The sequence below is a fragment of the Phaseolus vulgaris genome, chromosome 2, assembly GCF_000499845.2.
Source record: "Phaseolus vulgaris cultivar G19833 chromosome 2, P. vulgaris v2.0, whole genome shotgun sequence".
Classification (NCBI taxonomy): Eukaryota; Viridiplantae; Streptophyta; class Magnoliopsida; order Fabales; family Fabaceae; genus Phaseolus; species Phaseolus vulgaris.
The window spans coordinates 19,966,901-19,980,632 of NC_023758.2; the positions used below are offsets into that span (position 1 = coordinate 19,966,901).

The 13,732-nt window shown below is 34.5% G+C and overlaps 2 protein-coding genes across 2 annotated transcripts; both read right to left on the reverse strand.

Annotated features, from left to right (window-relative positions):
• Window positions 1-172: 172 nt before the first annotated feature.
• Window positions 173-4,142, reverse strand: LOC137810867 (uncharacterized protein At4g19900). The gene is made up of 5 exons (XM_068612344.1): window positions 2,729-4,142; window positions 2,492-2,641; window positions 2,076-2,210; window positions 809-1,003; window positions 173-638 (listed from the first exon to the last, which is right to left on the reverse strand). Exons 1-5 carry the CDS (start codon window positions 3,895-3,897, stop codon window positions 452-454), a joined length of 1,836 nt encoding a protein of 611 aa, XP_068468445.1. The 5' UTR covers window positions 3,898-4,142; the 3' UTR covers window positions 173-451.
• A 3,660-nt stretch (window positions 4,143-7,802) lies between these two features.
• LOC137810868 (uncharacterized) lies at window positions 7,803-12,264 on the reverse strand. The gene is made up of 6 exons (XM_068612345.1): window positions 11,675-12,264; window positions 11,408-11,603; window positions 9,569-9,747; window positions 9,124-9,371; window positions 8,571-8,743; window positions 7,803-8,110 (listed from the first exon to the last, which is right to left on the reverse strand). Exons 1-6 carry the CDS (start codon window positions 12,190-12,192, stop codon window positions 7,943-7,945), a joined length of 1,482 nt encoding a protein of 493 aa, XP_068468446.1. The 5' UTR covers window positions 12,193-12,264; the 3' UTR covers window positions 7,803-7,942.
• Window positions 12,265-13,732: the final 1,468 nt, after the last annotated feature.

A 13,732-nucleotide genomic window follows, 5' to 3' on the forward strand; every position in this document is an offset into this window, starting at 1 on the left:
TTTCATTATTAAACAAATTTCACTGCAGTCTAGCTTAAAAAATTTGCTCATTCTCTTTTTTATGTAGAACCCACGTGAAATCACCTAATGATAGAGTTTCTCCTCAAACAAGTAGGTTTGCTTTGTTGGTAACTAGAGAGCTAAAGATAGTTCCAGTGTATTGAACATCACATGAAGAAATTAATAATTTATTAAAAAATGAAGAAATGATAAATAACATGCTCTCACAGACTAATATAAACTCAGATACTAATACATTATCATTATATAATGCTAGTTTTGCTTTACAAATTTTTCTGTATATCTTAGCTATCTTTTAGAGGTGGACTTCAACCCAGTGCTTCTTCACTAACACAATAAAATTGTACAACTGCATGAACAAGACCCTGCCGATGTTTTCTGGACTGTAATCTGAGTGGAATCTCGAGACAAAATTGGTGGAGGTTGACATTCATAGTAACTCCAAACATCGGATACATGCATGATTAAAAAGTCTAGACACAAGGCTATCTGGTTCAGGGATGAGAGAAAATGTCAAGCTGTTCCAGAAATGGAATGTCAATGATTTGTGCAGGATATTTTCAAGCAGCACATCTTGTTGAGCTTTATCAGTCTCTGTTGTCGGTGCAATAAAGTACCTGTTTACAGTTTAATTAAAATAAGGTACACAAACACAATAAAGTAAACAAAAAACCAAGGCAGTATTACTCTCCTAATTAGATTCTAGCAATAAAGCCAGCTAGTGAAAATGCAAACACGTGTAATTTTATTATTCAGTACTAATCCATGGAAGCAAATGTCAATTTACCTTGATATGTTCAGAGAACTAACAGGGAAGAAAATATAAGAGGGTTCTACTTTCAACTTCAAGTTGTTGACAGATTTATTCTCCTCTGCCAAATATTTCCGTGCAACTCTCGTCAACAGATCAGCACCATTCCCTCTCAGACTGGTATCATCGTACGTCATATAGAACTCTTCTAAGCACTCCTTTATGAACAAACTGCATAACAAACGGTCAATCTTAAAGTACGACCAACACTAAATTAATTGCATTTGCACCTATCTATCACTCTCATTCTATATGATTACAAAAGGATAGAGAAACACATTTCAATCAGAATGTCTACAAATTAATAAAAAAATTTAGTCATGATATTTGAAATGTAACCATACTTGTAATGAAATTTGTGGTAGTATCTAAAAGTTCAAGATATCCCGCATTACTATTCCTAATACAAGATTTGCATCTTCCATTCAACCCCGTATTAATGATAATAAACAGAATTCTACTTTAGGGAGCTAGTTAAAGGAAGTTAAATGGAAGTGAACTGCCAACAGCAAACAGTTAAATGGAAGTGAACGCACATGCAGCCTTGGTTGATAGGAATCAGTGGAAAGCCCAAGTGAGCATTTCGAAAGCCAGGAGAGAAGTTAAGACTTCAGCAACAAGATAACTTAGTTAAATAAATAAGGGGAAACAAGGGTATATAGGACATTGTATTTTGTGTGAATCGACCAAGCAAATGCCATAGTTGTAAAAGGGAAAACATTGTTCTGCTCATTTTCAGTAAAATAATCCTTTTCTTTTCTCTATTTCCATAGGGGATTGCTCCCCATGCCTATGCACGGAAGGAAACACAAGTGCTGCAATCAGAAAAAAAAAAGGCACTCAAAAATAAAAGAGACATCGACAAAAGATAAAGTTGTGCTTCTCCATATGACAGTTATGGTGGCAACAACAAAATTGAACAAGATAGAAATGTTCACATGTTATGATTTCTCATACTCATGCATAATTGTCACATTCTCAAGAAATTCTCATAAGGAATATAAAATAAATAAAAACCAACTTAACACAAAAATATTATGGAAAGAGTACCCAACAACAACCAACTCTTATCCTGTTGAGACGCAAGAGAACAAACAAAACCACAACTCTTGAATTAATGTAGCCAGTCCATGACAGAATAGAATTAGGACATTCATGAAATGACCCTCACTTCAGTAGCTTCCTTGAAAATCATGTTTAGAAAATGAAAATATTCTGGAAATATAGAGCATGGAAACAATACCTGTGCTTTTGAAAAGCCATTACAGCACCATTCAAAGCTCTTCCAGCACCACGATCCTCCATACCAACACAATTATTAAGAAGAGAAATTGGCTTCAAAACAATGATATCTGAGTCTAGATAGATCCCACCGTACCTGATAAAACAGGAAAAAAAAATGGCATTGGCATAATTGAACCTTACATTTATTTCCAATAAAAAAAACATCCGAAACGATCAGCTCACAGCCTACTCCAACATATATCTATATAACTATCTATCTATCTCTATCTCTTTCTACATATATATATTACACACAAACACACAGAGCAAAACTGAACTAAACACAATCAGCATGTCGAGCACTTCACCAAATTATTATACAAATATAAGCATATAGCTAGCCACCTACTAGCCAAGACAACCATGAAAACCTACTTGTACAGAGCAGCTAGGCGGATAAGCTCGCTGTAATGAGTGGAATAGAACTCCGTCTTCTTCCATTCAAACCACACAGAAGCAAAAATGTGAGCAGGCGTATCCTTCAGCAACTCGTCGAGATTTGGCATAGCAACAGCAACTTTGTAACTGGTAAAAGTAAGTCCTTAAAATTCAAAAACACAGTAACTTGCACGGCAAGGAAGCAAAAGCTAGACCAAGAGAAGCAACAGTTACCCATCCTTAACAAAGCTATCTTTGAAGAAATCAAGCTCAACCATCTCAGAGAACACAACAACACAAGCAGCAGGGTGATGAAACAGCAAACTCTCGAGGCCACGCTGATGCCGAACAGTGTACATCCAAGGAGGTGAATTCCACACGATAAACACCCTGGTAACACATTTTCCCACCCTGAAAAACGCATCCATGAAGGTGTTGAATGGCAATCGCAACGGCAGCCCAGGATAGTAACCCCAAGTATCCCCATCCGCATATATATGATTCTTCTTAGACTGAGACCTAGCACCAATGACATTAGCATCATTCTGAATGCTTGATTCACCACCATTGATACCTGAATTCATAACTTCCTGAATAATCTCGTGTTCATTATTATTGTTGTTGTTGATGGTGTTATGATTCAAGGTTCTGCGTTCTGCGCCTACTTTGGTGACGGGAGTGGGTAGTACATTGATGTTAAGTGGAACCTTCTTTGTACCAGGGAAGGGGACTTTCTTGAACTCGTGGATCCACCACTTTTGGACCATGCGGTCGCCTCTGGTGAGCCCAGTGGCGCCGACAGCGTCGGGATCCTGAAGCAAGGGGTTGTTCAGGGGATTCAACACTTCGAAGTTGGATCTGAACATTCTATCTTTCCTGAGAAACACGCTTTTCTTGTCGAACCATTCGCCCCAGCCGTCCCTGAGGGGAGAGTTTTTGAGGAGCAGCGCGTCCTCCATTGTGGCGACGCGCGTGACCATGGTCCTGGTGGCGTCATCGACGGGGACATCGTCGGAGGCGAAGGCGGCCTTGGAGGGGTCATGGTCGGGGACGGATCGGAGGGGTAAGTTGTTGTCGGTGTGCGATTGGCGGAGGGAGGGAGGGGAGAGGAAGGACCGGCGAATGGAGGCGGTGAGGGGGTCGAAGTAGTAATCGGGAGAAGGGTTGAGTGGGAGGATAGGAGGGTCTAGGGTTTCGTCAACGAAGTCAACCTCGTCGATGGGGTCATCGGCGGCGAAGAGGTCGGCGGAGTGGGAGAGGGAGGGGCGGGGGAGGTGGTTGGAGTGAGGGTGGGAGCGGGATAGGCGGGAGTAGAGGAGGGAGACGGAGAGGAGGAGGAGCACCGCGGAGATGACGGCGCAGAGGTAGGCGCCGTAAGGGGAACGGCGCCGAGATCGTAGCATTTGACTGAATTCCGCGATCTATGTCAAATGCGAAGGAAAAACCACATTCTTGTTTGACTCTATTCTAGTCTAAATGTCTTCTCTTCTTCTTCTATTCTTCTTCTTCTCTTCTTCTTCTCTTCTTCTTCTCTACTTGGACACTCCCATGCACATTTAGGATTCTAATCTCCCTTCTTCACCTTCAAGTGGCAACCAAAGCAATCACTTCAACGTCGTTTATTCACTCACTCTTATAACCAAAATTTAAATTTTCTCTCACTCTTTTTTATTCTTTTAAATCGATATAACATCCAAAGGGACATGGACATAACATGCAAGAATAATAAATTTTACAATAAATAAATATTTACGTCACATAAAATTTTATATAGATTGAAATTCATTGACGCTATAAAATTAAAATGATAAATTATTATAGAGAAGTATTATATACAACCATTTTATCATACTCAACTATGTATATTTATATATATATTAATATACACAAAGCTATATAAAGATTTCGCTCGAGAATTGAAGGAGTTGGATGGATTATGGTGAATTAATTTTGTTTTTTAATTCTCATATAAAGAAAGTTTTTAATATGACACGCGATTTGTTAAAAATGTTTATAAAGGCTTCATGTTTGAAAAGTTTCTCATTGTAGATTGTAGTTTATATAACATCTAGTTTAAACAAACTTAAAGAAAACGATGTTTACATTCTAAGTTTTTAAATTGGTTTAATGGTAAAGACTATTTGAATAAGTTTTACTTCTAACTAAACATTTAAGTATTAAGTATTATTTGGAAAACAATCATTATTGGCTAAAACCTAAGTATTTCTTGAAATAATAGTCACTATTGGTTAGATAACTTAGAATATTGTTTGGAACGCAATCACTCTTGATTATACTTGAGTATTACTTGGAAAGTAGACACTTCTAACTAAGGGTTTCACAAAGAAAGGAAGTGATATATGTTTTGCTTACTAGATAGAGAAACACATCTTTTAACAAATAGCATATTTGAACACTATACTAGTTTTCTAAAATGAACATGGACATTGTTCTTGAGAATATTAGGGCACATAAAACTTTGAACAACAAAAATGATAGGGTTTTGACAACTCTTGATCACTTGTTATTTTTCTACAACTTGGAATATTTCTTTAAATAAGGAGTTCAGAAAAGAGTCATTGTAAATCCTTTTATGTTCATTGAAAAAACTTCATCAAACATTCGTTTGTTCACACAAGAACATAGACATGCATTAAATGTGTTTCATGCAATATCAAATATTTATCTCTTCTTTAAGCAACATTTTTGTAGCTGACATAAATTATTAGGTCTAGGTCAGAGAGCTTTCAACCAAACTGGAGAAAAGCATAGGATCAAAATGTGCTAACCTTTTCATAATTGACATAAGGCATATCAAAATGTGTGTTGACGTGAAACAACTTTAGCACATCTTTGAAGAGATTTTTTTATGTTGACATGTGCTTAGTGAGATCTTCTTGGTAGACATGAAAATGAAAACCTTTTATGCAACATAGAATAAGCTCGTAAAGAATTTTGTTAGGTACAACCTTAACTCAAAACTATGTGCATTATCTAACAAAAACTTTGTTTATCAAACAAAGCAAGAGAACACATGTTATATTGTTTGTTAGATAAAACACTTTGCATCTCGCGTGATTTGTTTAAAAATTATTATCTTACATATGAAACATAAGCATACTTGCATTTTGTTGTTTAACATCACTTAATCAAAATTAATAAGGGTGTGTTGAACTTTACTCTAACAACTACTTCCAAACGTGTTTATGTGTTTATCTAGAATACATAATTAAGTGAGATTAACATGATAAATAGTAAAGTAAAATAGTTAATAATTGATCAATAATATGTTTCATAACAGTATTTCAAAAGTAATATGGAAATCATATTTCAAATTTAAGAAAATATCTTAATAAAACTCATGAAATTAATGTGCTTCACTGTACTCTTTAACTTTTATGTTAATATCCTATTAACCTAAAGTTGAATTTAAACATTCTTAAAGATGTCTCTCTTATTTATGAATTATGATATTTACCTTTTAGAGAATTCAAAATAAAGTACTCTCATATACTCTTAAGTCTTCATCATTGAATGATGAAGATTTGAGTATTCTTTAAGTAACAAAAATAGTTTACAATTTTTTCTCAAATAACTAATAAAAATATATTAAACTAAAAATATCTATATATAGGCTACTATTAAGAAATGCATGATTTTAGAAATACTCAAGTGATTGTTCAAAAGACAACATCATTCTTTACAAAAATTCATGGATTAGTGTTTCACAACTCATGACCCTAGATTGTTCCTAGGTCACACATATTATACCACAAAGAGGATAAAAAATTGAGATAGGAGAATCACTCACCTAAATAGAAAATAATTTGATAGAACTTAAAGAGGAGAAATGACAAGAACACAAGAAAAGATAGATAAAGGAAGAAACTGGTTATATTTGTGCCTTATGTAATAAAAAAACTTAGACTTCTCTCTATCCTTAACTACGTTTCACTCAAAATTAGAAAATAAAACAATTTAAGACTATATATACTTCCTTTGCAAAAGTCAATATGTTAAAGAAAAATCCAAATTACTAAGTAGATTGTTAAAAATCTCTTTGTCACCACCATAATTTCACTAATTGAATTCATTCCTGGTAGCAAATTCTGAAATTAGGATGTTTTTTAACAAACTATATTAGCTGAGGGACAATGAATTTTCTAAGAAAATATAATATTTTTGCTTATATTTTGAGGTGTAAAATTCGCTACATGAATTTTAAAGGCCAGAGTGGATTGAAAGAGGTTGAACAAATTTGGAAGAGTTGGACGAATTGTGCCAAAAAAACCAACTCCAAATTGATTTTCTACATAATATTGATGAGCAAAGCAAAAACAAAAATAGCTAACAAATTTTCTTTAATTAAAGACATTCTGAATTTGAGTTTAAAAGGTATTAAGTTATTTTTCTACCTAATACTATAAATAAGAGTTCAAAATGTTATAACTAATGGATGTAATTGTTTGAAGGGAAAGAAATTAATGTGCTGCAAATAATGTTATTTGCCTTTAATTGTACTTTACAATATCCATTTCTTTCAATTTTTCATATTCAAATATGAGACCCAAAGAGGATGTGAGTAGAATCCAAACATGTATTTTTTTTAAGTAGCTATGTTTAAAGGAAGAAAAACAATCAATGTAATGCAAATAAATGCTATGCAAATAGTGTTTCCCTTTAGTTAGTTTTTTCTTTCTTTTAACATTCATTTTTTAATGATGAAACTCAAAGAAGATAAATAAAAATAGAAATACCTTTTTTTATAATTATCTATCTTCATCCTCGATGTATTTCACATTTTTAATACAAAATAATTAAAGGAATAAAAGATACAAATCCTAAACTAAAAGAAAAAAAAACATTATTCACATTACATTAATTATTTTCTTCAAAAAGATAAATTTTAAAAATAAATTTTATTCGGTCGCTGACTTAATGACTTTACGGAACTAAAATTACGTAAATAAAATGTTTGGGACCAAAATAAAATAAAAACATAGGAAATCAAAATAGAATAGAAAATATTAACGGCCAAATAATTTATTAGGACCTAAAAAAACAACCATGTTTGTCTTACTATAAGTGTTAATATGTGGCTTAACATAGTTCATAGTTTAAAGAATAAAATCAATTCAGAGGTGGAGGAAAGCCTGTTTCATTTCTAGTAGTGTTTCTAAGATAAAATCACTTTATGGCATAAACATAATATAACACTAGTTGGAAATTAGGGGATGTTGAACTTCAAATATAAATATCGAACAGAAAGAAAAAAACAATAAACAAAGTGGAAATTACAAAAAGAGAAGAAAAAAAGTGGAGTATTAGTTGAATCAAAGCAACCAACAGAAATCTAAAATTTATCAGCAATGATTGATGGTGGGAGTTGCATTGCATGGAACAAAAGACCAAAAGCTTTCAAGGAGAACCATGTTTCCATTGTTCTCATTAAGTAAAAGGATAGAAGTTTGAAAACAACAAACTACCAAGAAATATATATGTTATAGAGTATGCCCAGATCACGTATCCCCATCTATAGTATTTTGTGGGATATGCCATTATATACGCAGCAAACCAATAAAGAGGAGGGCTGGCAGACAAGAAACGAGTAGCTACCTGTTAAATGTCAATTACCAAAAGTTATCAAGGATGCCTGTAATACTTTTCTTGTACTCAAATACAATTTAGAAAACTTCTCCACAAGAACTTCTAAGAGAAAACTAAAAAAATAAAATACAAAAAGTTTATCTAAAGATTAAAATTAGTTTATGCATAAGCTAATTTCTAAAAGTTTCATTCGTAATCTTTCTAAACCTTGTTTTTTTAACTTGTAAACAAACTAATTTTAACTTAAGGAAAAAAAATCATTTTTTTTTCTTTTTATTTTTGTCTTCTGGAAGTCCTCCTGGTAGAGAAGTGTGTTGCAACAAGTTCGTGTCGATTTTCATTACCCCATTTTTCACCAAGGACCAGGTCTTAAAATATGATGATTAGCAAAAGTTCGAGTTTAGATTGACTAGTTCTCTTAATATGAAGGACAAGAGCAGAATAAAAAAACATGATAGTTGACACTAACCTGTACATGCATGACAAAGAAAGCAGTACATGCCATGAATCCCAAGTGTAACAGGAATGGGAGCACAGATGCAGATAAGTATCCTGGCCATGCTTCTGCTGACTCGGATTCTATGGGAACAGTAGCAACATCTCCCTTGATCACATTCTTTCTTCTCCTAAGGTTTAAGTGTTCTGTTGCAGGAGTGAGTAATGTTATGGTTGCGACGGTAAGATATAAAGCCTGATTAAATATTCAAAGTCACAAGATTATGTAGGCATGCTTATATGATGTACAGAACAACAATGGATGAAGCAATTATGTATAGCTTGTAGCTCTGTACATATACAGCAGAAAGGAATGACAAGAATACCAGATAAACAACAAAAAGGCCAAACCGCATGGGAGAGAATGAAAAGAATACATAACGACATAAGAACTGTCAACTGTCAAAGCAGATGATTAAATTGTTATACCAAGTCAGTGAATTAACTATCACCATTCCTCACAGAGCAATGTACTTCCAAGTGTGCAAAGTAATTACAAAACACAATTGTATATTTGAGAATCATACCTTCTACCCTAACAGAGGAGGACTTCCCCACACTTCCAGCTTCTTTGGACCTTGAGAGATCAGCTGACAAAAACACAACTCCACAGCTCTTTTCTTCCATTGGAGCTAAAAAACCCAATGAGAAAAAGGTCTGAGGCCTTGACTTGGCATAATGGACAATTGAGCACAGTGCCAGAGACAGTATTGGGGATGCAAGAAGAAAGTTAGGCAACTGTTTCAGCTGAAAATATCTCAAGAAACCTACACCCCTGGACAATCAGAACTTAACAATCTTCAACTGGAAAACTGACTATTTAAATATCCAAGTTCCAACATTCTACACTACATAGAAAATACATCATAATAAATTGCATAGAGACACAGAATAGAGAATAATTATTCAGCCAATAGCATAGGATTAGCAAAATAAATCAACAGTACGTTTGGAACTTAACAGTGAACATACCAATATTTACTTTGAATGTAACTGTAAAGTAACGGTATCCTTGCCTTGCACCAGGGCCTTATTTCGTCACGGGAACGACCAACACAGATATTGTAATAGCCATAAGCCTGGAAAGCTAAAAATGGAGCGAAAATACATGCAGTGCGTAAAGCTCCAACAAAAATAATCTGCAAAGCCAACTGGCAAAAGGACAAAGAATCAATGAAGTATTTCAGTTTATAATTCAAGCTAGCAATGATTGAAAACCTTTTTCTTTTCAGTTGAAATGGAAATCAATCCTAAAACACCCTAACTACTTGAGCTACATCTATACCTCAGTTTACAAATGTTTCTTTAGCACTGATAGAATGGTGGTGAGGGGAAAGATTTAGGGATTCAAAGCAAAAATACAGAAAAAAAAGGATTTTATTAAAGGATCCTTCATCCATATCAGGCAATATAAAATTATGTGCAACACAGGGCAATTCAAGAGTGCCTAGAAACTCTCCCAGTAAACACTACAAACAATTCCCCTTCCCTCTCCTCTCAGACCAACCTCCTATTTATTCTAGCAGTGACAGAGTGGTTAATTATAAGTACTCTAACTGCTCTGAGTTAGTTACAACTTTATTTGTGTTTGAGTTAGTTATAACTACTTAACACTGTGAGTTAGTTACTATCTTTATTTCTACATACATTTTCCTAATGAGGGACCTTGTATCAAGCACATAGTCAAGAACACAAATTAAGCAAGGAAAGAAAATTATTAGTTCAGGACACATACTTTCTACTTTATGACCTATCACATGAAATATCCACTACTACAAAAATCCCACAATTTTTTTGTTTTGTTTTGCAGCATACAATATCACACCCCTACCACTTTGCATCCCCTATCTTCCACACTGAATATTATAATCATCTATGGTCATTTATAGTAAAATTAGCCATCAAACTCTCCACATATTGAAAAAGCAATATATTTCTTCAGGCTAACAGCCAAGTTCATTGAATTCACCTCTCTTTCTCCATCACATATCAGCAACCACATTCCTAATTTTGCAAGTGCTTAACATGGTTGCATCGAATTCCCAGACACAGAAAAAAGTTTCATCGTTAATCAATACAAAGGCAGTCATGTGAGACTGAATGCAAATGACATTTTCCACTCAGACTCGCAAATAATTTATTAAGATCTTATTTGGATAAATTTCCCAGTAAACACTTGCAGAAAAAGAAGATAAAAAAGGAAAAATGAATTGAATTTCTCCTATGGGTTAAAATCAATTTACGCATATCAAGATGTCAGATAAGAAAGCATCTACAAAATTAAGAGCATAAATTCATTTTAGCTTCCTATTTCATTGTCCTGTAACCTATGACACAAAGATCTGACACATGAATGAGATACAAAGTTATTCTAAAAATATATAGTATACAGCATTGTTAAGATACACATCTAGACACGTATACAAATTCATAAAACATGATTGTAATTCTGCAAACCTAAACTAAGAAACACCTCTTGAAATTACTAAAGACAAAATCATGATAAATTTCTTTCTACTACCTACAAATAGGAATAGCCATAATGAATCTCATTCCTTTCTTGACATCGTCCACAAAGAGGAAAACAAAATCCATTTTAGTTCATCAAGAGACAATGCTTCTACATTGCTAACTATGCATAACACCTGTTTTCTATGTCTCAAATTGTACTGGATTTTCATAAAAAAAAATTCAAGGCCCCAATGCTTCGCCTATACTAATGGTATAATTATCCGACAGCGATAAGTAAAGAAAATTAAAGCAAACAGATTTAAGAGAAAAGATTATCCAAAAGGGTGGGAAGGAACCAACAGGAAGACGCTTTTGGTGAAACAGGGCGTGAAAAGAGCGATGCATAGTCTGAAAACAGAGATAGCCAGCATTAAGCACGCCATTAGACCTTGCACAACCGGAGAGGGCGAAGAAAAGAACGGCCAAATTGTTTCCGCCGCAGACGAAGTGATACATCCCTCCAAAACACATAAGAGCGTACAAACTCTCGGAGTATCTGCCATCTCAGGAGAAATCAAACACAGAGGCAAGAAATCCAGAAACAGGAGCGAAAAAAAGAATATTTACATGGAGGAATAAAAGACAGAGGCGGGGTTGAAGCAGAACAAAAGAGTAGCCCTTAACGCAGTTTGGGGGTCCTTCAATAGGGTTAAGGAGAGTCTGTAGAAGTAGAGAGCAGCGAGAACGAAGGCGAGGTTGTTGATGAGGTAAGCGGAGAGAATGAAGAGGGGTGTTTGTGTGGGGAGGAAGGAGAGGAGGGAAAGAGAGAGGGGAAGGAGGGGGAGGAAAGCGAAGGTTTGCTCGTACTCGTAGCCGCATTGAGCTATGCGGAGGAAGTAGACGGAGTCCCAGACGACGGCGTTTTGGAGGGGGGAAGAGAGCGTGGCGTTGGGGGTGGAGAGGCACGGAGGGTTTAAGGAAGCGGATGTGTCGTAGGGTGAGAGAATAGTGCGAAAGAGGATGATCATGGCGAGGAGGAGGAGTCTGGAACATATTGCAGATTTTAGAACCAAGTGTTGGTGGAGATGCTCATGCTCATGCTCTGCTGATGTTTCCACCATTTTTGAATAGGAATCACCTCTCATTGAACACCCTTTGTGCTTTCTTAGGAATCGATAAATTAGAAAGACAATAGGACACTTCTGTAGCACATCACTCACCCCTACATCCACTAAACACAAAATAATAAAAACAATAAAAGGTTTGAACAAACCTTTAATATCCTAATATTATTTTGATTAAGTGATTCAACCATTAACATATAAAGTTAAAAGCTACACACAGCATTTGTCAACACTTCTAATATAAGCTATTTTAAACTCTAATCTAGCTAGCTATCTATTTTGTACGACATGCACTTTTAACTATTATTTGGTGAAAAATATTTTATTACTGAAAAAAAATAAATATTGTCAATTATTAGAGAGATTGTGTAAAGAATAAAACAAAAATTAATGTTGCATGTCATGCATTTGTTTCTCAATGTAAAAGCTCATTAGACCATAGAAGAAGAAGAAGAAGACAATGAATAGAGGTCAAAGCTACTCAACAACTAGAAAAGGGAAAACAATGACTAATTTTTACAAGCCTATATAAGAAGACATGTTTAGAAGAGAAGAACACAGAAGATAACCATAATTTGCAAATGTTGAAACTTTGCTAAAATATTTTGCACCCTAAAAGCTTTGTAAGAACACAACATGTGTTCATTCCAGTATACTAGTAGAGAAAACTTAAATATTGTACACGTTGAAAGACGATGCCCTATCTAGTGAGCGAAAATAGTGATTTATTGATCACTCGAACTTTGTAACTGTCTTAAGCTAGAAGTAGCTTGTGAAAGAATACTTAGTGGTCAACGAGAAGTAATTTAAGTAAAGAATACTTAATAGTTAAGCTAGAAGTAACTTGTGTCCAAAATACTCAAATAAATCAAGAGTGACTTGTGTCAAGAATACTTAGTTAATAGCCATGAATAGTTTGTTTCAAGAATACTTAGTGCTATCCATAAGTATCTTGATTAAAGTACTCACTTGCACTTTGCAGCGATAGTGCTTAGTGGAACTTGACTGGCTAGTCAAGAATTAGACATAGTCTATTAAACAAAAGAACTAGTATAAAAATATCATGTAAACACTCTTTTTCATCTCTATATATTGCATGCTATTTGTATAACAATTTAAAGAGGGTGAATTGTTACAGTAGAATTGTAAAACCTAAAAATATTTTAATTCTAAGATCTCAATCTATTGTTTAACATTAAGCTACACTTGTAGAAAACAAAGTCATGGAAGAAAGGCAAGTTCAGGTCAAATTTCAAGCCAAACTACTAAGTCCATGGCAAGGAAGATATAAGAAAACTAGGATTTGTTGAACCAAGTTTGTTCAAGCTTTGAAGAATCCAAACCCTTTGAAGGTTGATGAAAGGCTGGTTGAGCTTGTTGTTGCTGTGTTGTCTTTTAGATAGGATATGGGGTAGACTTTATGTATAATCCACTATTGATTGAATCCAAAGCATAAGCATTCTCAATCCTTTTAAAAGAAAAGTGTTTTTCAAACTAAGTGAAAAACAACCTGTTGTTTTGTCGAAACAACCAATTGTTTTATACTTAGGTGTTTTTAGAA

Coding starts and splice junctions, on each gene's coding strand:
- LOC137810867 (XM_068612344.1), bottom strand. CDS start 3,897: ATGCTACGATCTCGGCGCCGTTCCCCTTACGGCGCCTACCTCTGCGCC. Junction 2,211..2,491: donor CGCCTAGCTGCTCTGTACAA/GTAGGTTTTCAT, acceptor CTGTTTTATCAG/GTACGGTGGGATCTATCTAG. Junction 1,004..2,075: donor ATGGCTTTTCAAAAGCACAG/GTATTGTTTCCA, acceptor TTTGTTATGCAG/TTTGTTCATAAAGGAGTGCT.
- LOC137810868 (XM_068612345.1), bottom strand. CDS start 12,192: ATGAGAGGTGATTCCTATTCAAAAATGGTGGAAACATCAGCAGAGCAT. Junction 11,604..11,674: donor TCTGTCTTTTATTCCTCCAT/GTAAATATTCTT, acceptor CTGAGATGGCAG/ATACTCCGAGAGTTTGTACG. Junction 8,111..8,570: donor TCTTTGTCATGCATGTACAG/GTTAGTGTCAAC, acceptor GACATTTAACAG/GTAGCTACTCGTTTCTTGTC.